General features: G+C 60.0%; 2 protein-coding genes across 5 annotated transcripts; both read right to left on the reverse strand.

Moving 5' to 3' along the window:
- Positions 1-242: 242 nt before the first annotated feature.
- On the reverse strand, positions 243-8,244 carry LOC143826342 (uncharacterized). The gene is made up of 4 exons (XM_077315104.1): positions 8,164-8,244; positions 6,081-6,271; positions 5,331-5,434; positions 243-4,228 (listed from the first exon to the last, which is right to left on the reverse strand). The coding sequence occupies exons 2-4, from the start codon at positions 6,259-6,261 to the stop codon at positions 2,378-2,380; spliced, it is 2,136 nt and encodes a 711-aa protein (XP_077171219.1). The 5' UTR covers positions 6,262-6,271; positions 8,164-8,244; the 3' UTR covers positions 243-2,377.
- Positions 8,245-9,182: 938 nt separating this feature from the next.
- Positions 9,183-14,604, reverse strand: IFI35 (interferon induced protein 35). Of its 4 annotated transcripts, none has more exons than XM_077315107.1 (9): positions 14,463-14,604; positions 13,196-13,291; positions 12,687-12,839; positions 12,263-12,361; positions 11,423-11,576; positions 10,987-11,096; positions 10,532-10,721; positions 10,155-10,261; positions 9,183-9,732 (listed from the first exon to the last, which is right to left on the reverse strand). In XM_077315107.1, the coding sequence occupies exons 1-9, from the start codon at positions 14,475-14,477 to the stop codon at positions 9,505-9,507; spliced, it is 1,152 nt and encodes a 383-aa protein (XP_077171222.1). In that variant the 5' UTR covers positions 14,478-14,604; the 3' UTR covers positions 9,183-9,504. The 4 variants fall into 4 exon arrangements, with proteins under 4 accessions (XP_077171222.1, XP_077171221.1, XP_077171220.1 ...); XM_077315106.1 differs by lacking the exon at positions 14,463-14,604 and adding an exon at positions 14,000-14,391 and having other exon boundaries at positions 12,263-12,358; XM_077315105.1 differs by lacking the exon at positions 14,463-14,604 and adding an exon at positions 14,000-14,385.
- Between the last annotated feature and the right edge of the window lie 371 nt (positions 14,605-14,975).

Genomic DNA, 14,975 nt, shown 5'->3' on the forward strand with positions numbered 1-14,975 from the left:
CCCAAGGTCACCCAGCTGGCTGCACGTGGATGAGTGGGGAATAATGCTCTTAACCATGACCCTAAGCTGGCTCTCAAGGAAATGGATGGCCGACAGCCAGCGGGATTCAGGGACAGGCGGCCTTCCCCAGGAATTCTAAAACCTTCACTGACTGGGCCCAATTCATGCTCTTCATGCTCTTCCCTCTGCAGCAGAAGCTCTGTTTTGGTGGCTGAGATTCAGGGCAATACTGGAAAAGGTCCTTTTCTTCCTGAAGGTGTCCAAGGCACAGAATACAGAGTACTGACTGGGACTCATCCTGCCCGCACAACAACACACAACTGAACACCTCTGCAAGTGCCAGGGTTGAGCAGTCAGACGAGTTTGTTTTGTGCGGCTTCCTTCAATTGCCGTTCTAAACGTCTCCATGTTGAAGCAGAGCCAGAAATTTCCTCTCCTTTTTTGGCAGAAAACCTCCGGCCTGGTATGTGAGCGGGGGAATTTCCGGAGGATGCTCTGAGCTGCCGTCCACAGGCCCTTCCCCGCTTGAGTGAGGTGCCCCTTGTTAAAACTTGGCAAGAGCCTCTCCTTTCCTGTGGGACGTCTCCCCCTCCTGCAGCCAGCATCCTAACCGAAAAGGCGAGATTTCAGCCCGCCTCCCGGCAGACATTGGCCTGTGCAGGTAGACCGGGGAAACCAGTTCCAGGAGGAGGAACTCCGGATGCTCCCAGCTGTATTCCAAGTCCTTGGCCCACTGGAGGGAGGCCAGCCGTGGTCCAGATGTCAGCTTTTTCTCCATGGCTGCTTCCAGCAAAAATGCACCCCTACCTAAGTGGCTGTGTGGGAGCCCTGAGCCAAAATGAAAGCAGACTAGCACTGCTCTCCCCCCCCCCCCCAGCACATTGGGACACCCTCTGCAGACAGCTCCCCCACCCTCAATTGGAAAGATTTTGTTCTTCTCCAGAAGCTTCAGAACTTGTTTTGCAGACTGCTGTGTGGCTCCCCCCACCCCTTTGACCTGGGAAAAACCCCTCTATGGATGCAGACCAGGTGGGAGAAGCTTCCATAGTGGAGGGCCCCTTGGGAATGGCTGGACCTGCAGGGCAGCTTGAGACCCCTGCCTGGGTTCAGGTCACGGTGCAGAGATCAGCACTTTTCTCCTTTTAAAAAGCTTCCTGATTTCCGCTTTTAAAAATGACGTTTCTGTTTCCAGTGTCCCTTTTGTATTATCTGTCTTTTCCTTTTGGAATACAGACTGCTGCCCCCCCTGCATCCTTCCACCACGTGCCGCCCCCTTTTGGAAACCCCACTTTAGAGTCCTGCTTCTTCTATGTGTGATCTTTAGACTCTCCTGTTCATTCTTCTGGCAAAGGAGAATGATAAATGCGTTTCGCTATTCTGCCTCCTATCTTTCGCCAGCCGGACGTTGGGAATCCTAGTATATCCGGTCCCATTAACAAGCTCCCATAAATCCTTGCATGAGCTGGATGGAATTCGGGGGCTTCCGAGGGGGGTGGGAAATTATCGGGGCTGAGCCATGTCCTTGCACCTGTGAGCTGCCTCCTACCCACCCTCCTCTTCCCCCCTCTGAATCTTTGCTTGGCCTTGGAGCGCAGAGAGCAGGGATTTCCCATGCTCTGCAGGGCCCCCAAATGTGGGTTTTTTTTCTTGCCAAGAAACTTTTATTTTTTAAAAAACAAACGCACAACATAGCCAAGAAAAAGAAAAGAAAGTTGCCAAACACCAGGTAGGGAAGGAAAAAGAAAACAGGAGAGAAATCTAGATGAGGTTTCTGATTGTATCTATGCGAGAACTCCCATCCAGATGGTCTGAATTAACACAATAAAATAAGGCATGAGCTTCATTTGAGGCATGAGCTTAAATAAATCTTTGTTGGTCTTAAAGGTGCTTCCGGACTCTGATTATATTGTGGAACTCCCATTATTAGCTTATACCACGACATGGCCTGTAAGTGTCCAAGAGTGCTGCTCTTTCTGTACCTTCCTATCCTCCCCCTTAGTCCTCAGAAACCACAAGCCTTCTTTTCCTTTCTGCTTGCATCATGCAGGAAGTCCACCAAAGGCTCCCACCTGTCTAGAGAGGCCACCATTGGGAGTTTGGCCGTCCCGTCTTCTTTAAGCCTCAATGATTGTTCTGAGCTAGACCAGGGGTAATCACCCTGTGGTCCTCCAGATGTTCGTGGACTACAATTCCCATGAGCCCCTGCCAGCTAATGCTAATGCTGGCAGGGGCTCATGGGAATTGTAGTCCACGAACATCTGGAGGACCACAGGGTGACTACGCCTGAGCTAGACGAAGGCCTGCTGGTCTCTTGCCAGCTCCAGCTAGGGTGTTCCCTGCGCCTCACAGTGGCCCAGATCCCTGCCAAAGTCCCAGGTCAAATGCTGCCCTTCCCTGTCTCGGACGGGTCTTCCTGGATGTTTCCTTGCTGGGCGTTGTATGCACGCAGCTCCTCCGAAATCAGGGCCACTCTCTGGGCGGAGAAGCAGCGCAGTGCCTCGAGGACCTGCCGCTCGGCCTCCCGTGGGTAGCTGAGGCCCAGCCGGTGCTTCTCCCGACTGATCGCCACGCCACTGTGGGAGGCCTCCAGGAGGCTGCACAGGTCAGCCAGGGCCTCGTCCTCGGGCCCTTCAAGAGCCAGCTCGGAATACCCGAAGTGCTGGCTGAGGGGATCGGGCGGCCCGGCGGGCACCCCTGCCTCTTGGGCTGGCCAAGGCCCCTCCCCGGACACCCCCTCCCCCTGGGCCGCCAGCAGAGTCGAGCTCAAGGGATGCTGCTGGGGGACCGGAAGGCCTGCCTCCTGCCCTCGCCCCTCTGGGGGGACCTCCTGCTGCAGAAGGGGGGGGCTCTCCTCCCGGGGCGCCTGCTGCAAGTGGCCTGCGGGGATTGGGGCCACTGGCAACAGCTTGTCCACAGAATCCCTGCATCCCTGAGACTTTGGGAACCAGGAAGTGCTTGATCTTTCCAGATCTGAGACTCTGGCATCGGCCGTCCCAACAGCCCCGACGAGACCGAAGGACCTCGAGGGAGCGCCAAGGGGCAAAGGGTGATCAGAGTCCAAGCTCCTCTGGGCTCCCGAACTTGGCAGGGGGCTTCTGGAGAGGGTCCCTACGGGCTGCTGAGCCGGGGCCCCGGACTCAGGGGCCAACGCTGCCAGCAGGCTGTGACTCCTGGTCTCTGTAGGATGGCGATCGGCTGTCTGGGAGGGGTCCCCAGGGAGCAGCCCCCCCAGTGGAACGGGAGGCAGGGATGTGCTGGCGTCAGAGACGTTGAACTGGGTGGCCAGCTTGCATCCCACTTTGCCCCCGAGCCCCCTGGGCAAGCTCCCTCTCCGTGGCAGGGATGCTGCACGTGGCACATGTCCGACCGGCCGGGGATGCCTCTCCTCGCTCCCCTCTTGGGGGACGGCTGGCTGCTGCTGAGCCCGTGTGGCCGCCCGAGCAGCAAGGCAACTCTGCACACACTGCCTGGCGAGGGAGACATCCAGCCTGTGGCCAATGAGAGAGAGATGCTCCTCGTCCTGGTGGCACAGGAGGCGTGGGCAGAGGTTCTGCAGCACCCCCAGGAGCTCCCGGGCACCTTCGCTGCCCCCCAGCTCCCTCTGGCTGATCTTCTCTTTCCGCAGCGAGGCTTCCAGCTTCTGCGAGAGCCCGGAGAGGGCCAGGCGAGCCGAAGCCAGAGCCGTGTCCCCCGCAGGCCCCCGAGCGGCCGTCTGCAGGTAGAGGGTGGCGATCCCGTCGCTGCTGACGTCCACCATGACCACTTGGTGCTGCAGCAGGATGCCACTGAGCTCCTTTTGGCAGAACTTGCGCATATAGAGGTAGACGTCAAAGTCCATGACCAGGGAGACGTCCTCTGCGAGGTTCCCTTTGGCCCTTCTCGGTGGGGGGCCCACACGGGCAGCTCCCTGGCTTCTCTCCTCAGCCGGGGACTTTGGCACGCTCTGCAGGGGGCTCCCATGGCCACAGGCTGCCTTGTCTGCAGGACTCCTCCTACCTGGCCCCGAGACTTCACCCGGCGTGGAGTTCCGTGGCTGGCTCTGGAAGCCCCGCAGCAGCTCTGAGCTGAAGGCCTGCAGCTCCGTGAATGATCCTTTGGCCAGGCAGGTAGTCTCCTGGGGATGGAAGCTGAAGGCGACGTCCCTGTAGTGCTGGCAGAGGCTCTGCAAGATCTCCTTCCCCCCGAGGACGCGTCCGTAGTCTATCTTCATGGAGACGTACACAAAGACCTGAGGAGGCAGAGTGGGCCTTGGTTAGCAACACCAGGAATGTGCCCAGGGACGTTACAGCTGGATCTCTTGACCCGTCAGATTTAGGCCCTCAAGGAACGCCCGGGTCATGAGGCAGGGGCATATTATGGCCCACCAGCTCCAGCCGTCTCTTGCCTGCCTGCCAGCCAGCCAATCCCAGGATCTCCTGGCTACACGACACAGGATGGATCCTGCTAAGTAACTACTTAGTGTCACTTGTGGAACGCCGCCTGCATTGGGGATTCGGGGCCGAGTGGCCAATGGGGCCCGGAAGGTTTGGCCCCTGGCATTTTGCAGGGACTGTGGCTGGCATCTTCAGAGGGAGGACATGGCAAGACGGGGATCCTGGATTTGGTTCCTGGGGGTGGGGCGGGGGAATAACGCATCAGATTCCCGTCTTATCTGGGATTCTCCCAGGGGAGGGCCTGGAACTAGGAAGCACTTTCCCTGTCTCTGGGTGGAGTTCATCACCCTGCCAGATATTGAATCCCGGGACCTTCCCTTCAAACGTTTAAGGATCGGGGCCCTGACTCCGTAGGAGACACAATTATCTGGCTGCCTCCTGGAGAGCCAGCAGGGCATTGAGGTTAAGAGCAGCAGCCTCAAATCTGAAGAACTGGGTGTGATCCCCCCCCCCCCCCGCTCCCCATGCAGCCAGCTGGGTGACCGTGGGCCAGGAGTTTCCTGTAGTTACTGGATCAGACTGGGAAAGCTCTCTGAGCTAGTCAAGAGGCCCTCCCTTGAGCAGAAAGGTTTCTCTGCACACTTTCTACCACGGTTCTTTGGGAAGTGGAGCGTTGCCGCCCCCCTGTGGCCGCTGTGCGCTACGACTCTTCTTTGCTCAAGGCAGAGCAGCACCCAGCCCATCCCAGCCCTCCTTTCCTCCCAAAGGGGGGGGGGGAGAGGCCAAAAGCCACCAAGGATGAATTTAACCCCCCCCCCAATCCCAAATGATGCCCCACACTGCAAACGGGTTTTTGGACTGATGCCAGGCGTGGAACCAAAGCGTGGCTTCGCTTCTTTTGCACAAAGTGGCCCCAGATCCATTCCAGCCCATCCATTCCAGCTTTCAGCCCATTACCTCGTTGGGGTCCAGGCCAGGCGTGTAGGGGCCCACTCGCAAAGGGTAGCTCTTCCCACCCACGGCCAAGACCTGCTTGTCCGTCTTCAGGACCCGCTGAGCCACTGAGTGGGGAGAACAACAGTTAGGGGGAACCCGCCGTGACCTGCCCCAGGGGACCACCCCAAGACCACCAGAGTTTTGACTCTCCCTTTGGAGCCAGAAGGAATTCCGTGGAACTTGCTGAAATCCCCCTTTCAAAATGTGGTCTTTGACACGGCCCCCATTTCCCAGCTGCAGGAGATTTCAGCTGGCAACAGAGTTATTGATAAGGGGGAAAGAAGAAGAAGCAGAAGAACTGCTTTCGGAGTTGAAGTCGTTTAGTTTCCCAGAAGGGGGCCTTAAAAGGGATGTCAGCCTTGAACCCCAACACCAAACCTTCCCCGCATCACTGCCCCTCTTCCAGGAGAGTAGGATGATGCGGGACGGGACAGTCCCAAAAGGGCCCAGAAGAAAAACTCAGTTCTGAAAGGAGGGAAAAACTCTCACTTGAATTTTCCCATACAAAACTTCCAGGAATCTACGTGGTGAAACTTCCCCTGTGCCAGACTTCCTATGGAAAATCAGCTCCGAGTGGGGTGGGGGCGGAGGGGGGGGGGACCACGTGTCTTTATGCCAGCCTCCCAATTATACTTCTGCATCCCATCCCCCCCCCCCCCGCCCTCTCATGCCCTGCCCTGCCCCAAACCAAAAGGCTGCTTGTCAGGTAACCTGCTGCCTCCTCAAAGGTGACCAAGGCGCAGTCGGGAGACTCGGGTGCGAATTCAACGTCGGCAATTTCCCCTCCTCCATTGCGCATTCGTTGGAAATGAATCGTCAGCTTGTCAATCACCCGCCCTGGCGGCAAATCGGCGGGGAATCCGCAGACGCACACGGTGCAGCCAGAGCTCATGGTATAGACCCTGGGGAGGAAACCGGGGTGTGAACGGAGGATCCCCTTCGTGCTTGGCCCAGCGAAGAGCTCCCAAATGCAGGCAGGACGGGGGGGGGGGGGGAAAGGGCAGGCAGCCAGGTTGGTGGGCTGGGCCACTCTGTTGGTGGGCCTTGCCACTCTGCTGGGGTGGGGCTAGTCAAGACAAGGGGGCACCGGGACTGCCGCTTTCCAAGCACCATGCAAGGGGCCTGGCAGAAGCCGTTTGGGGGCCCTGGAGCACAGGGGGCGGGGAGTGGGCCTGTTGCCAACCCTTCTCCTGCTGTGTTGCTCGGAAGCAGCAGAACAGAGTCTGAGTCAAGGGCACTTTTAGGAGCAGCTCAGCTTTCATGCGCACGCACACTTCCTCAGACACAACAGAATGGGAATGATCAGCCCAGGCGTTCAGGGAGAGGCTGAGCAGCAAAACAGCCTCCGGCAGAATGAAGATGTTTAACAGATTCCAGGTCCAAAGTCTGAGTCCAGGAGCCCCTTTAAGACCAACCAAGTTTTATTCAAGGGAGCAGCTTTCCTGGTGACGCTGGGAGATAAGGGCTGAGACTGGATTAGGCCCGGATCAAGATCTGCCAATGGCTGTAAATTAGCATACAAATGCAAGAGTTGCCAGACTGCTTGGGGGAAATGGTCTGGGTGGCCCCTTCCGACTCTAGGGGTCTGGGGTCCCAACCGACCTGCACCAGCCCCCCAAGGTTCCCGATGGTTCCTGCCTTAATCTCCCCCCCCCCACTCAGAAGGCCCAGGAGGACCCTCCCCCCCCCCGCCTCTTTGCTCTTATCAGAGGCCCCTCCTCCCTTTTATCTCCCTCCACATCCCTGAAGAAAGGAGGCCGGAAAGTCCGCCCTAAACAAACGCTGCCTCCTTAGACTTTGCCTTCCCCACAGACAGCTATTCTGGCAGGCAGGCCGGCAGGCAGACAAGGGCCTAGGGATGCCAACCTCCAGGTGGGACCTGGGCATCTCCCGACTACAGAGACCAGGGCTGCTTGGGGTGGGGGACTCTGTCGCATTGTGCCCCACTGAGGTCACTGCCCCCCCTCCAGGAGTTTCCCAATTTTAGTCTGGCAACCCTGCCCACCAGTCCCTAGGGATGCCAGTCTCCAGGCAAGGCCTGGGGATCCCCCAGATTCCCCCAGACTACAGGTCAGACCCCAGGAGGAAATTGGTGCTTCGGAGGGTGGACGGGCACAGCACTGCCCCACTGAAGTCCTCCCCAGCCCCCAGCCCCTAATCTCCAGGCGCTTCCCCGGCCGGATCTGGCAACCCTACCTACCCCAAATCCCCTGCAGGGGGCCGTAGCCCCCACAGCCGGGCGTTTGATTCCGCAAGCGGAGAGCCCTGCGCTGGCTGCCTCGGGGGCCCGTCGGGCAGGGTGGCCCCGGGTCTACGGAGGGTCGTTCACGAGGGGGCCCTTGCTACCCCCCCCCCCTTCCTCGACTCATTTCCTGGCCACCGACTCTCTCCTTGGGCCTGCCCCGGGGGGATCCCTGCGCGCACGAAAGCCCCCCCGTCCCCCGATGAAATGTGCCGCCGGACTCCCCTTTGGGTCTCCCCTTCCTCGCAAGCCACCCGGTGCTGGGGCTGCAGAGAGAGACCCCGAGGGGGGAGGGATTGGAGCAGGGATGCCAACCTCCAGGCGGGGCATGGACCCACCCCCACCCCCACCCCCGATTGCAGCTGATCTCAAGCTCCCGAGATGCGCTCCCCTGGACCAGATGGCTCCTTTGGAAGGTGGGCGCGAAGCCGGAGGACCCCCCCCCCCCGCGCCCAGCTGACCACCCTCGGCGGGAGCAGCCCGAGTCTCTCTCCCAGCCGGCCGCCCAGGCCCGCGTTGCCCCCCGCACCAAGCCTTGGGGGCGGCACGTACCTGCGCGGCGGAAGCCCAGAAGAGAAAGCGAAAGACAGCCCCGACGGCGCGAGCAGGAGCCAGGAGGCGGGCGGAGGGAGGGTGGGAGGGGCCGAGGCTCCCCCCCCCCCCCGGCGCTGGAGGGCTCGCCCGCCCCAGGTTGGGCAATGCGGAGGGGGGGGGGGACGACTCAGTGGGGGGCGGCACTGTCATTACCTCCAGGGGAACCGGTCCCTGCCGGCTGGGGAGGAAGGGGTGGGATCCTCAGGTCCCGCCTGGAGGGTGGCATCGCTTGCTCGGGGCCATGAAAAAAGAAGGGGAGGTGGTCTCGCGGGAGCGAAGTCGGAGTCCTCCCGAAGCCACAAGAGAGGGGCCTTCGACTGACAACCAACCAACCCCCCCCCCCGCCCCCCAATTTAATTTAGGGAAGGAAGCTTTGGGCTGATCCTGCGTTGAGCAGGGGGTGGACTAGATGGCCTGTATGGCCCCTTCCCACTCTGGGATTCTGTGATTCTAACTTATGAGCAGACAAGCACAAGGCACCAGGGCTGCCGCTGGGTGACACAGGGTGTCTCTTTCCTTGGTCGGGACATCACCCCCCTGGCTTCCCTCCCTCCCCATTGGGTGAGGGAAGGGCGGGCTCAGGGCATTATTGGACAGACAGAAATGGGGGGGGGGCTCTGAAAGGGTCTTTCTTCTGCCTAAGTGGCCATGCTTTACCCCAGCCTGCTCTCCCTCCCCACTGCCCCCCCTTAAAAGGGGGCTGGTCTGCGAGCTGCAGTTATGGGGGGGGGGGAAGCACACAGTTGGACAATTTATCCAGGGAGCAGGCAGTGAAATCACATCTGACCCCCGCCACCCACCCTTCCAAGCGTCATGGAAGAATCAGGCCCCCACCCCATCACAAACCCAAGACTTACACACACACACACACACACACACAGACACACACGCTCTTTCACCGAGTATTGAGCAAGCAACCGCCCCCCCCCCCCCATGAATTCTCCACCGACACCAGGAATGAGATTCTTTCACTTGGCTGCATTTTTGAGGTTTATTGATTGCACAAACAAACCAATAGGAGGGGTTCCCAAACAGGAAATGAAAAGCGCTTGCACTGTTGGGGGGGGGGACGAGACATGAGAGCCCAGCAGACCCAAAAGGCTGGGAAGGAAAACAGTGCCCCCCCCCTTCAGCGCTGCAGGCTCCACTCCACCCCCCACCCCCCACCGGGGACCCACGGCCACCTGGGTGGGTTACTCAGGGCCCTAAGAAAAGCTGTTCCATTTCTACACGCAGGTGAGATTCGCACATCCAGATCAACCTTCCCAGGTGCATTTCGGCAACCAGCCAGGCCTGGGGTCAAGCCAGCTTCTCCGCACTGGACAGGCTGACCGCTCCGCCCTCCTCTCTTCTGAAGACAGCCACAGCACGCTGGCCAGGTGGCACATAGGCGACAGCTTCCACTTCGCCCCCTCCCTTGCTGGGCTTTTGGAAGTGGATCTCCAGGGCTTCACGCATCAGCTCCTCATCCAAGACTTCTGGGATCCCCGACAGCAGGACAGTCCGAGGACAGACGACAGGACGGAGCTGGGATGGAGAGAAAGTTCCTATTCAAACTATGCTAATTACACAACTCCTCCAACGCCCCCTGCAGGACACCCTCTATATTCCGCTCTTACCTGGGTTAAGAAGCTTTTTCACTGGATAATACCGAAAAACTGATGTTCTGCTCCTTCCTTACCCAGAAATAGCACCGTGAGAGGTTGTCCTGCTGAGGGCACCTTCACAAACAAATACCCGCCCCCGACAGGTTGGCCTGTTCCGCGATCCATCCCAGCCTCGCATCAGGACAGCAGACCTCACAAGCCGCCACAGGCCACTGGTCTCACCCCACAGACAAATGGCCAGAGCGATCTCCTTCTCCCGCTGCCCCGAGGTCCATGCCCATCCATTCCAAAACAAAAAGTGAGCTTCGGCAGGACCCCTGTTACCACGTGACTCATCCTCACCTTTAGGTCGGAGATCTTCCCATCCAGGTAGGGGGTCACCTTGACTTTGCTGGTCTCCTTCCCGAGGGTCACCTGGAACTGACCTCTCTGGATCAGCCGCTCAGCGACTAAGGACAAAAGGGGTGGGGGGACATGGTCAAGGTCTGTGACCCAGGCGGACAAGGAGAGGAGTGAGCCCCCTGGGAGGTCGGTGGGGCTGAGAGAGCTCAACGGAGAACCCCATGCGCTCACCTTGCGTTCAAGTCTATCCTCCCCCAGGGCTTTGTAACAGTGCACAGGTCAGGAAGCCCCCTCCCCCGAGTCTTTGAAGGGCTTTGCGCAAAAGAGCAGCCCTCCCCTGCTGCTCCCCCACCCCGCCCCACCCCACCCCGCCCTACCTTCGTCCTCCAGGAAGGTCAGGACCACGTGGCCGGAGCCGCCCAGGCACTGGCTGGCCTCCACCTCCCCGCCCTGGTTCTGCCGCTTGCTGAAAAAGAGCTCCAGCTTGTCCAAGAGCTGCCCCCTGGAGAGGGACGGGAACCGCATCCCCGAGAGCAGGACTTGCCGGGGGCTCCGCTCCAAGGCCACCTGCAGGGAGGGCAGAAGAGGCCGCCGTGGGGCTCCGCTGGGCGCAGGCACACGGCACCGCCCCCCCCCTCACAGGAAACCCGGTGCCTGACTGGACTCAGTCTCCGCTGAGCAGAAGAGTGCTGGTCATTCGGCATGCGGGGCTTGGCCTTTCTTCTTCTTCTTCTTCTTCAGAGGAGGAGAACCCCCCCCCCAGCTGACAGCAATGCCAACCCCCTCCCTCGCCCCCGGGGGGGGGGAAGCCCCCAAGGGCAGCCGAACTCACCTCCACGGAGCCCGGCATCAGCAGCTCCACCGACTCGGCCTTCAGCCGCACGGACGTGCACTCGTCCAGTGGAACCCGGTGCTCCCGCAGCCGCAGGATCCGTTGGGCCACTAGGACACCGCGGGGGGGGGGGTGGAGGGGGAGACCAAGTCAGCCGCAGCCACTGTTCCCTTCCCCCCCTCCCCGGCCAGAGCCCCAAAGTGCAAACTGAGCAGGACCTCTTGGCTGTGCCGCTGCCGGGGAAGGCGGAAGGTTGCTCAATCTTTCTTCATGGCAGAGCTGACAGCTGGGGCCTCGGGACAAGGTTGCCATCCAAAAAATGCTTTATTTGGGGGGGGGGCAGCCCCCATCACTGGAGGTTTTTCGACCTCACCTGCCGAGGGACCCCCTGAATGGAATCCCCCAAGTGGGGGATCGGGAGGGGCTCTGCTCTCACCCTCTGGCATTTCGAAAGTGACCAGGGCCGTCCCTCCGGCCAATGGGTAGAGGATCCGGGGCTCAACCGACAGCGTGTCCAGCAAGGGTTCCACCGCCTTCTCTTCGGTGCGGCCTTTAAACACCATAAACCTCTCCGGAGGGACGGGGGGCACCTGGTGCAGCCGATGAGAGGAAAAGGGGATCACTTAAGTCTTGGGCCAACTAGAAAGTAAGTATTCCCAGGGAAGAATCCTCCTGCCCATACAGAGCAGGGCTCAGTGGGACCCACAAGAAGAAGAAGAAGAGTGGGGTCTTGTACCCCGCCTCTGACTCCCCGAAGGAGTCTGCAAGAGGCTGCCGATCGCCTTCCCTTCTCCCCACAACAGGCTCCCTGGGAGGCAGGTGGGGCTAAGAGAGTGCTGAGAACTGGGACTGGCCCAAGGTCACCCAGCTGGCTGCATGGGGGGTGGGGGTGGAGGGTTTGTTTATTTATTAAATTCATATCCCGCCACTCCCAGTAACCCGCTTGTGGCAGGTAACAGTTGATAAAACCCCGTAGCAATAAAATCCCATTAAAACCCCATTAAAACATTCTAAAAACAATTACTTAAGAGCACATGGCAGTAAATATTTATTTGGTGAATCCAACCTGGCTCTCCAGATTTGAGTTGCCACTGGCTCCCAAAGTGGGCTTTTTCACTTTTCTGTAGTGGTGCCTCTGAGATCAGCCACTCTGCCCGATAGAAGCCCCCCCCCCCCCAGCGCCTGGCTTTCTGCAGAAGGGTTCTGACACCCAGCGGCCCCAAGGGGGTGAGGGTGGGGGGTGGGACTAGGCCCAATGTCCCCCTTCCTTTGGTACCTGGTGGACCTGCAGGTTCTCCAGCTGCTGCAATTCACTCTCCAGGGCTGCTTTCTGCTGGAGCAACTGCCTCGTCTCGTCCCCTTCCAGTGCTGGCTGCTACAGAGAAAGAGCAGCAGGTGTGCCAAGGGCAGCAGACCCCCCCCCCCCCTCACAGGGCCCCTTCCCTGGGGTGCCAGTCAAGCGCCAGGAGACCCTGAGAGGGGCCAGGCGGAGCATTCAAGAGCATTCTGGTCCCCGTCAGGAGGCCAGGCTGTTCTGGGCCAACAAGCAAAAGCAAAACAAACTGAACGCTGTGATCTTTTTGCTGGGCTGCAGCTGTTTTTACACGGGGCAGAATTCTGCATCTCGGTGTGGCCTTGAGACGCCTCTTGATTCAGCAAGGAGGCTACAGTTTCGAAGACAAGTTTGAAAGGGGTCCTACCTGGAGTGCTCCAGACGAGGCTTCCTCTTGAAGTAGCTGCACGCGCTTACGGAGCAGGGCAGCATCTGTCTGCAGCCGATAGGCCTCCAGGATGTTCTCCTGCCAGCCCTTGTCCAGAGCCAGCCGGTCAGCTTCTAAGGCTTCACATCTCGCCTGGAGAAGGGGAGGAAAAGCAGGGAGGAGAGCGTTTGGGTTTTTGATCCCCTGCTTTTCACTACCCGAAGGAGTCCCAAAGTCGCTTCCTCTCCCTACAACAGAGAGGTAGGTGGGGCTGAAAGAGCTCTAAGAGAACTGCTCTATGAGAACAGCTCAGAGAGAACTGTGACCGGCCCAAGGTCACCCAGCTGGCTGCACGTGGAGGGATGAGGAATCAAACCTGGACCTCCAGATTACAGGCCGCTGCTCTTAACTACTATATCATGCTGGCTCTCTAAAGAAGAGCTGTTTTTTATACCCCGCTTTTCACTATCCGAAGGAGCCTGAAAACAAGATGTTCCCAGGAGACGTACCTGGCACTTCTGGATTTCCCGCGAGATGCTTCCTGGCATCATCACCCACGACTCGCTGGCCGAAGGGTTCTCCCGGAGGACGCAGGGAGAAGCCCCCTGGGCAGAAGAAAGGACCCCCCATCAGGCCCTCACCCGGCAGAGAGCAAAGTGGGGCTCTGGCCACCCTGAGAGCAGCCAGGACTCCCAGAGACAGGAAGCCCTGAAGGAGGGGGAGGGGGGGGAGAGGCGGGACTGACCAGAGGGGCCCAGGCCACCCACAGCTCTCGGGAGGTCTGCTCTTCAGTGGGGGGGGGGGGCGGACCAGACACGCATCTCTCAAAAATTAACCCTGCGAGCATTTTCTCCAGATTAATAATGAGATTTTTTTTAAAGCATGGGAACCCCCCAAAATGTGCAGAATAAATTAGTTGAAGAAATTCCTCCCCGCCCCCGCATTTGATGGGGAAAGGAGGAAAAGACCTCCCTTTCCAACCAACTGGGGGGGGGGGCAGAAGAGGCTTGGAGCATAAAGGTGGCCAGGAAGCCCCCCCCACATAAAGAGGGGAGGGGGGCTAGCAGGGGTTAGTGAAGGAACACAAAGCAGACCTCACCGGTAGTGGGAAGAGGCAAATTTCCCTGGGAGGGAAATCAAAACTGAGGGTGCCCCAGCTGCACCCACTTTGCCTAGATTTCAGGGCCCCCCGAAAAAGACCAGCATGGAGGTGGCCTGGCTCAGGGGCCGCCCCATCAAGAGCGCTTGGCCACAACCTGTTTTAAAGGGGGGGGTGGAGTTTGAGGAAGGGGTTAGGGAGGGGAAGGACTCACCTCCCCCCTTCCAGAGCAGCCATTACCTCCAGGGAAACGGGCCTCTCTAGTGAGTCTGCAGAGAAGCTGCACTTCCGGGGGTTCCCCAGGTCCCTCCTGGAGGCTGGCAACCGCAGGGGGTAGGGGAAACTCCTGGGGCGGCCAGGGTCTGCGCGGGGCGCACCGCCCTCCTAGGTCCATCCTCCATTTCCTCGGGGGCGACTGATCTCCGTCGTGTCGGGCAGGACTTGGGGGCGGGGGTGTGGCCAGGTGCCTCTCGGGGGACGGGGCAGGGTTGCCAGCTCCAGGCAGGGGTTGGACGGGAGGCGGTTTCTGCAGTCTGGAGAGGCGCGCTCAGTCCGGGGCAAGACGAGAGCGCAACGGGGACGCCGCCCGGCCTGGCGGGGAGCGCAGGCGGAGCGCAACGTGCCCCTCTGTCCGCCCCAGCCCCCCAGCCCACCCCCGGGCGCCCCCCGGCCCTCACCTCCTCGGCGGCCATCCCGACGCAGCAGCCAAGCCCGACGGGGCGCCCGAGGTTTCGCTTTCGCTGCCCGGCGCCGGCGGCTCCTCCCTCCCCGTCCCGCCCAGGCCGCCGGTGCGGGAAGGCTGGCGGGGGCGGGAGAAGCGGGGGCAGCCTGTCCCCCCCCCCCCCCGCAGGCCTTTGGGGAGAGGGAGGAAGATGGAAAAGCCCCCGACTCTTCAGTGCCCCCCCCCCGCTGTGGTCTTCGGGCCTCTTTCCAGCCCTGCAGTGTCCTTTGGAGCGACCGTGTGGTCCTCCTGAGGCTGCGCCACAGGTCTGTTAGCCAGATTTATTCTCAATCCCTTTCCTGGAGATCCTGAAGAGCCGTTTGGCTTTCCCACCCCTGCCTCACACCAGGGCAACACTCTGACGAAGCCATCTGCTCCAACCCTGCGCTTTTTCACGGCTTCAGAAAGTGCACAGCCCATAAGAGTTGGAGTTCTTCCTCCCAGTGTGCATGAGCTCCCTTACCAACCT

Source organism: Paroedura picta, chromosome 16, assembly GCF_049243985.1.
Source record: "Paroedura picta isolate Pp20150507F chromosome 16, Ppicta_v3.0, whole genome shotgun sequence".
In the NCBI taxonomy this organism is placed as follows: domain Eukaryota; kingdom Metazoa; phylum Chordata; class Lepidosauria; order Squamata; family Gekkonidae; genus Paroedura; species Paroedura picta.

What these genes read in the sequence shown, in the direction of transcription:
- LOC143826342 (XM_077315104.1), bottom strand. Translation starts at nt 6,261, where the DNA reads ATGAGCTCTGGCTGCACCGTGTGCGTCTGCGGATTCCCCGCCGATTTG. An exon ending in CACCTTTGAGGAGGCAGCAG is followed by an intron (nt 5,435 to 6,080) that starts GTTACCTGACAA and finishes CTCCCCACTCAG; the next exon opens with TGGCTCAGCGGGTCCTGAAG. An exon ending in CTGGCCTGGACCCCAACGAG is followed by an intron (nt 4,229 to 5,330) that starts GTAATGGGCTGA and finishes CTGCCTCCTCAG; the next exon opens with GTCTTTGTGTACGTCTCCAT.
- IFI35 (XM_077315105.1), bottom strand. Translation starts at nt 14,179, where the DNA reads ATGGACCTAGGAGGGCGGTGCGCCCCGCGCAGACCCTGGCCGCCCCAG. An exon ending in GCTGCTCTGGAAGGGGGGAG is followed by an intron (nt 13,292 to 13,999) that starts GTGAGTCCTTCC and finishes TCTTCTGCCCAG; the next exon opens with GGGGCTTCTCCCTGCGTCCT. An exon ending in TGATGCCGGGCTCCGTGGAG is followed by an intron (nt 10,722 to 10,986) that starts GTGAGTTCGGCT and finishes CCCTCCCTGCAG; the next exon opens with GTGGCCTTGGAGCGGAGCCC.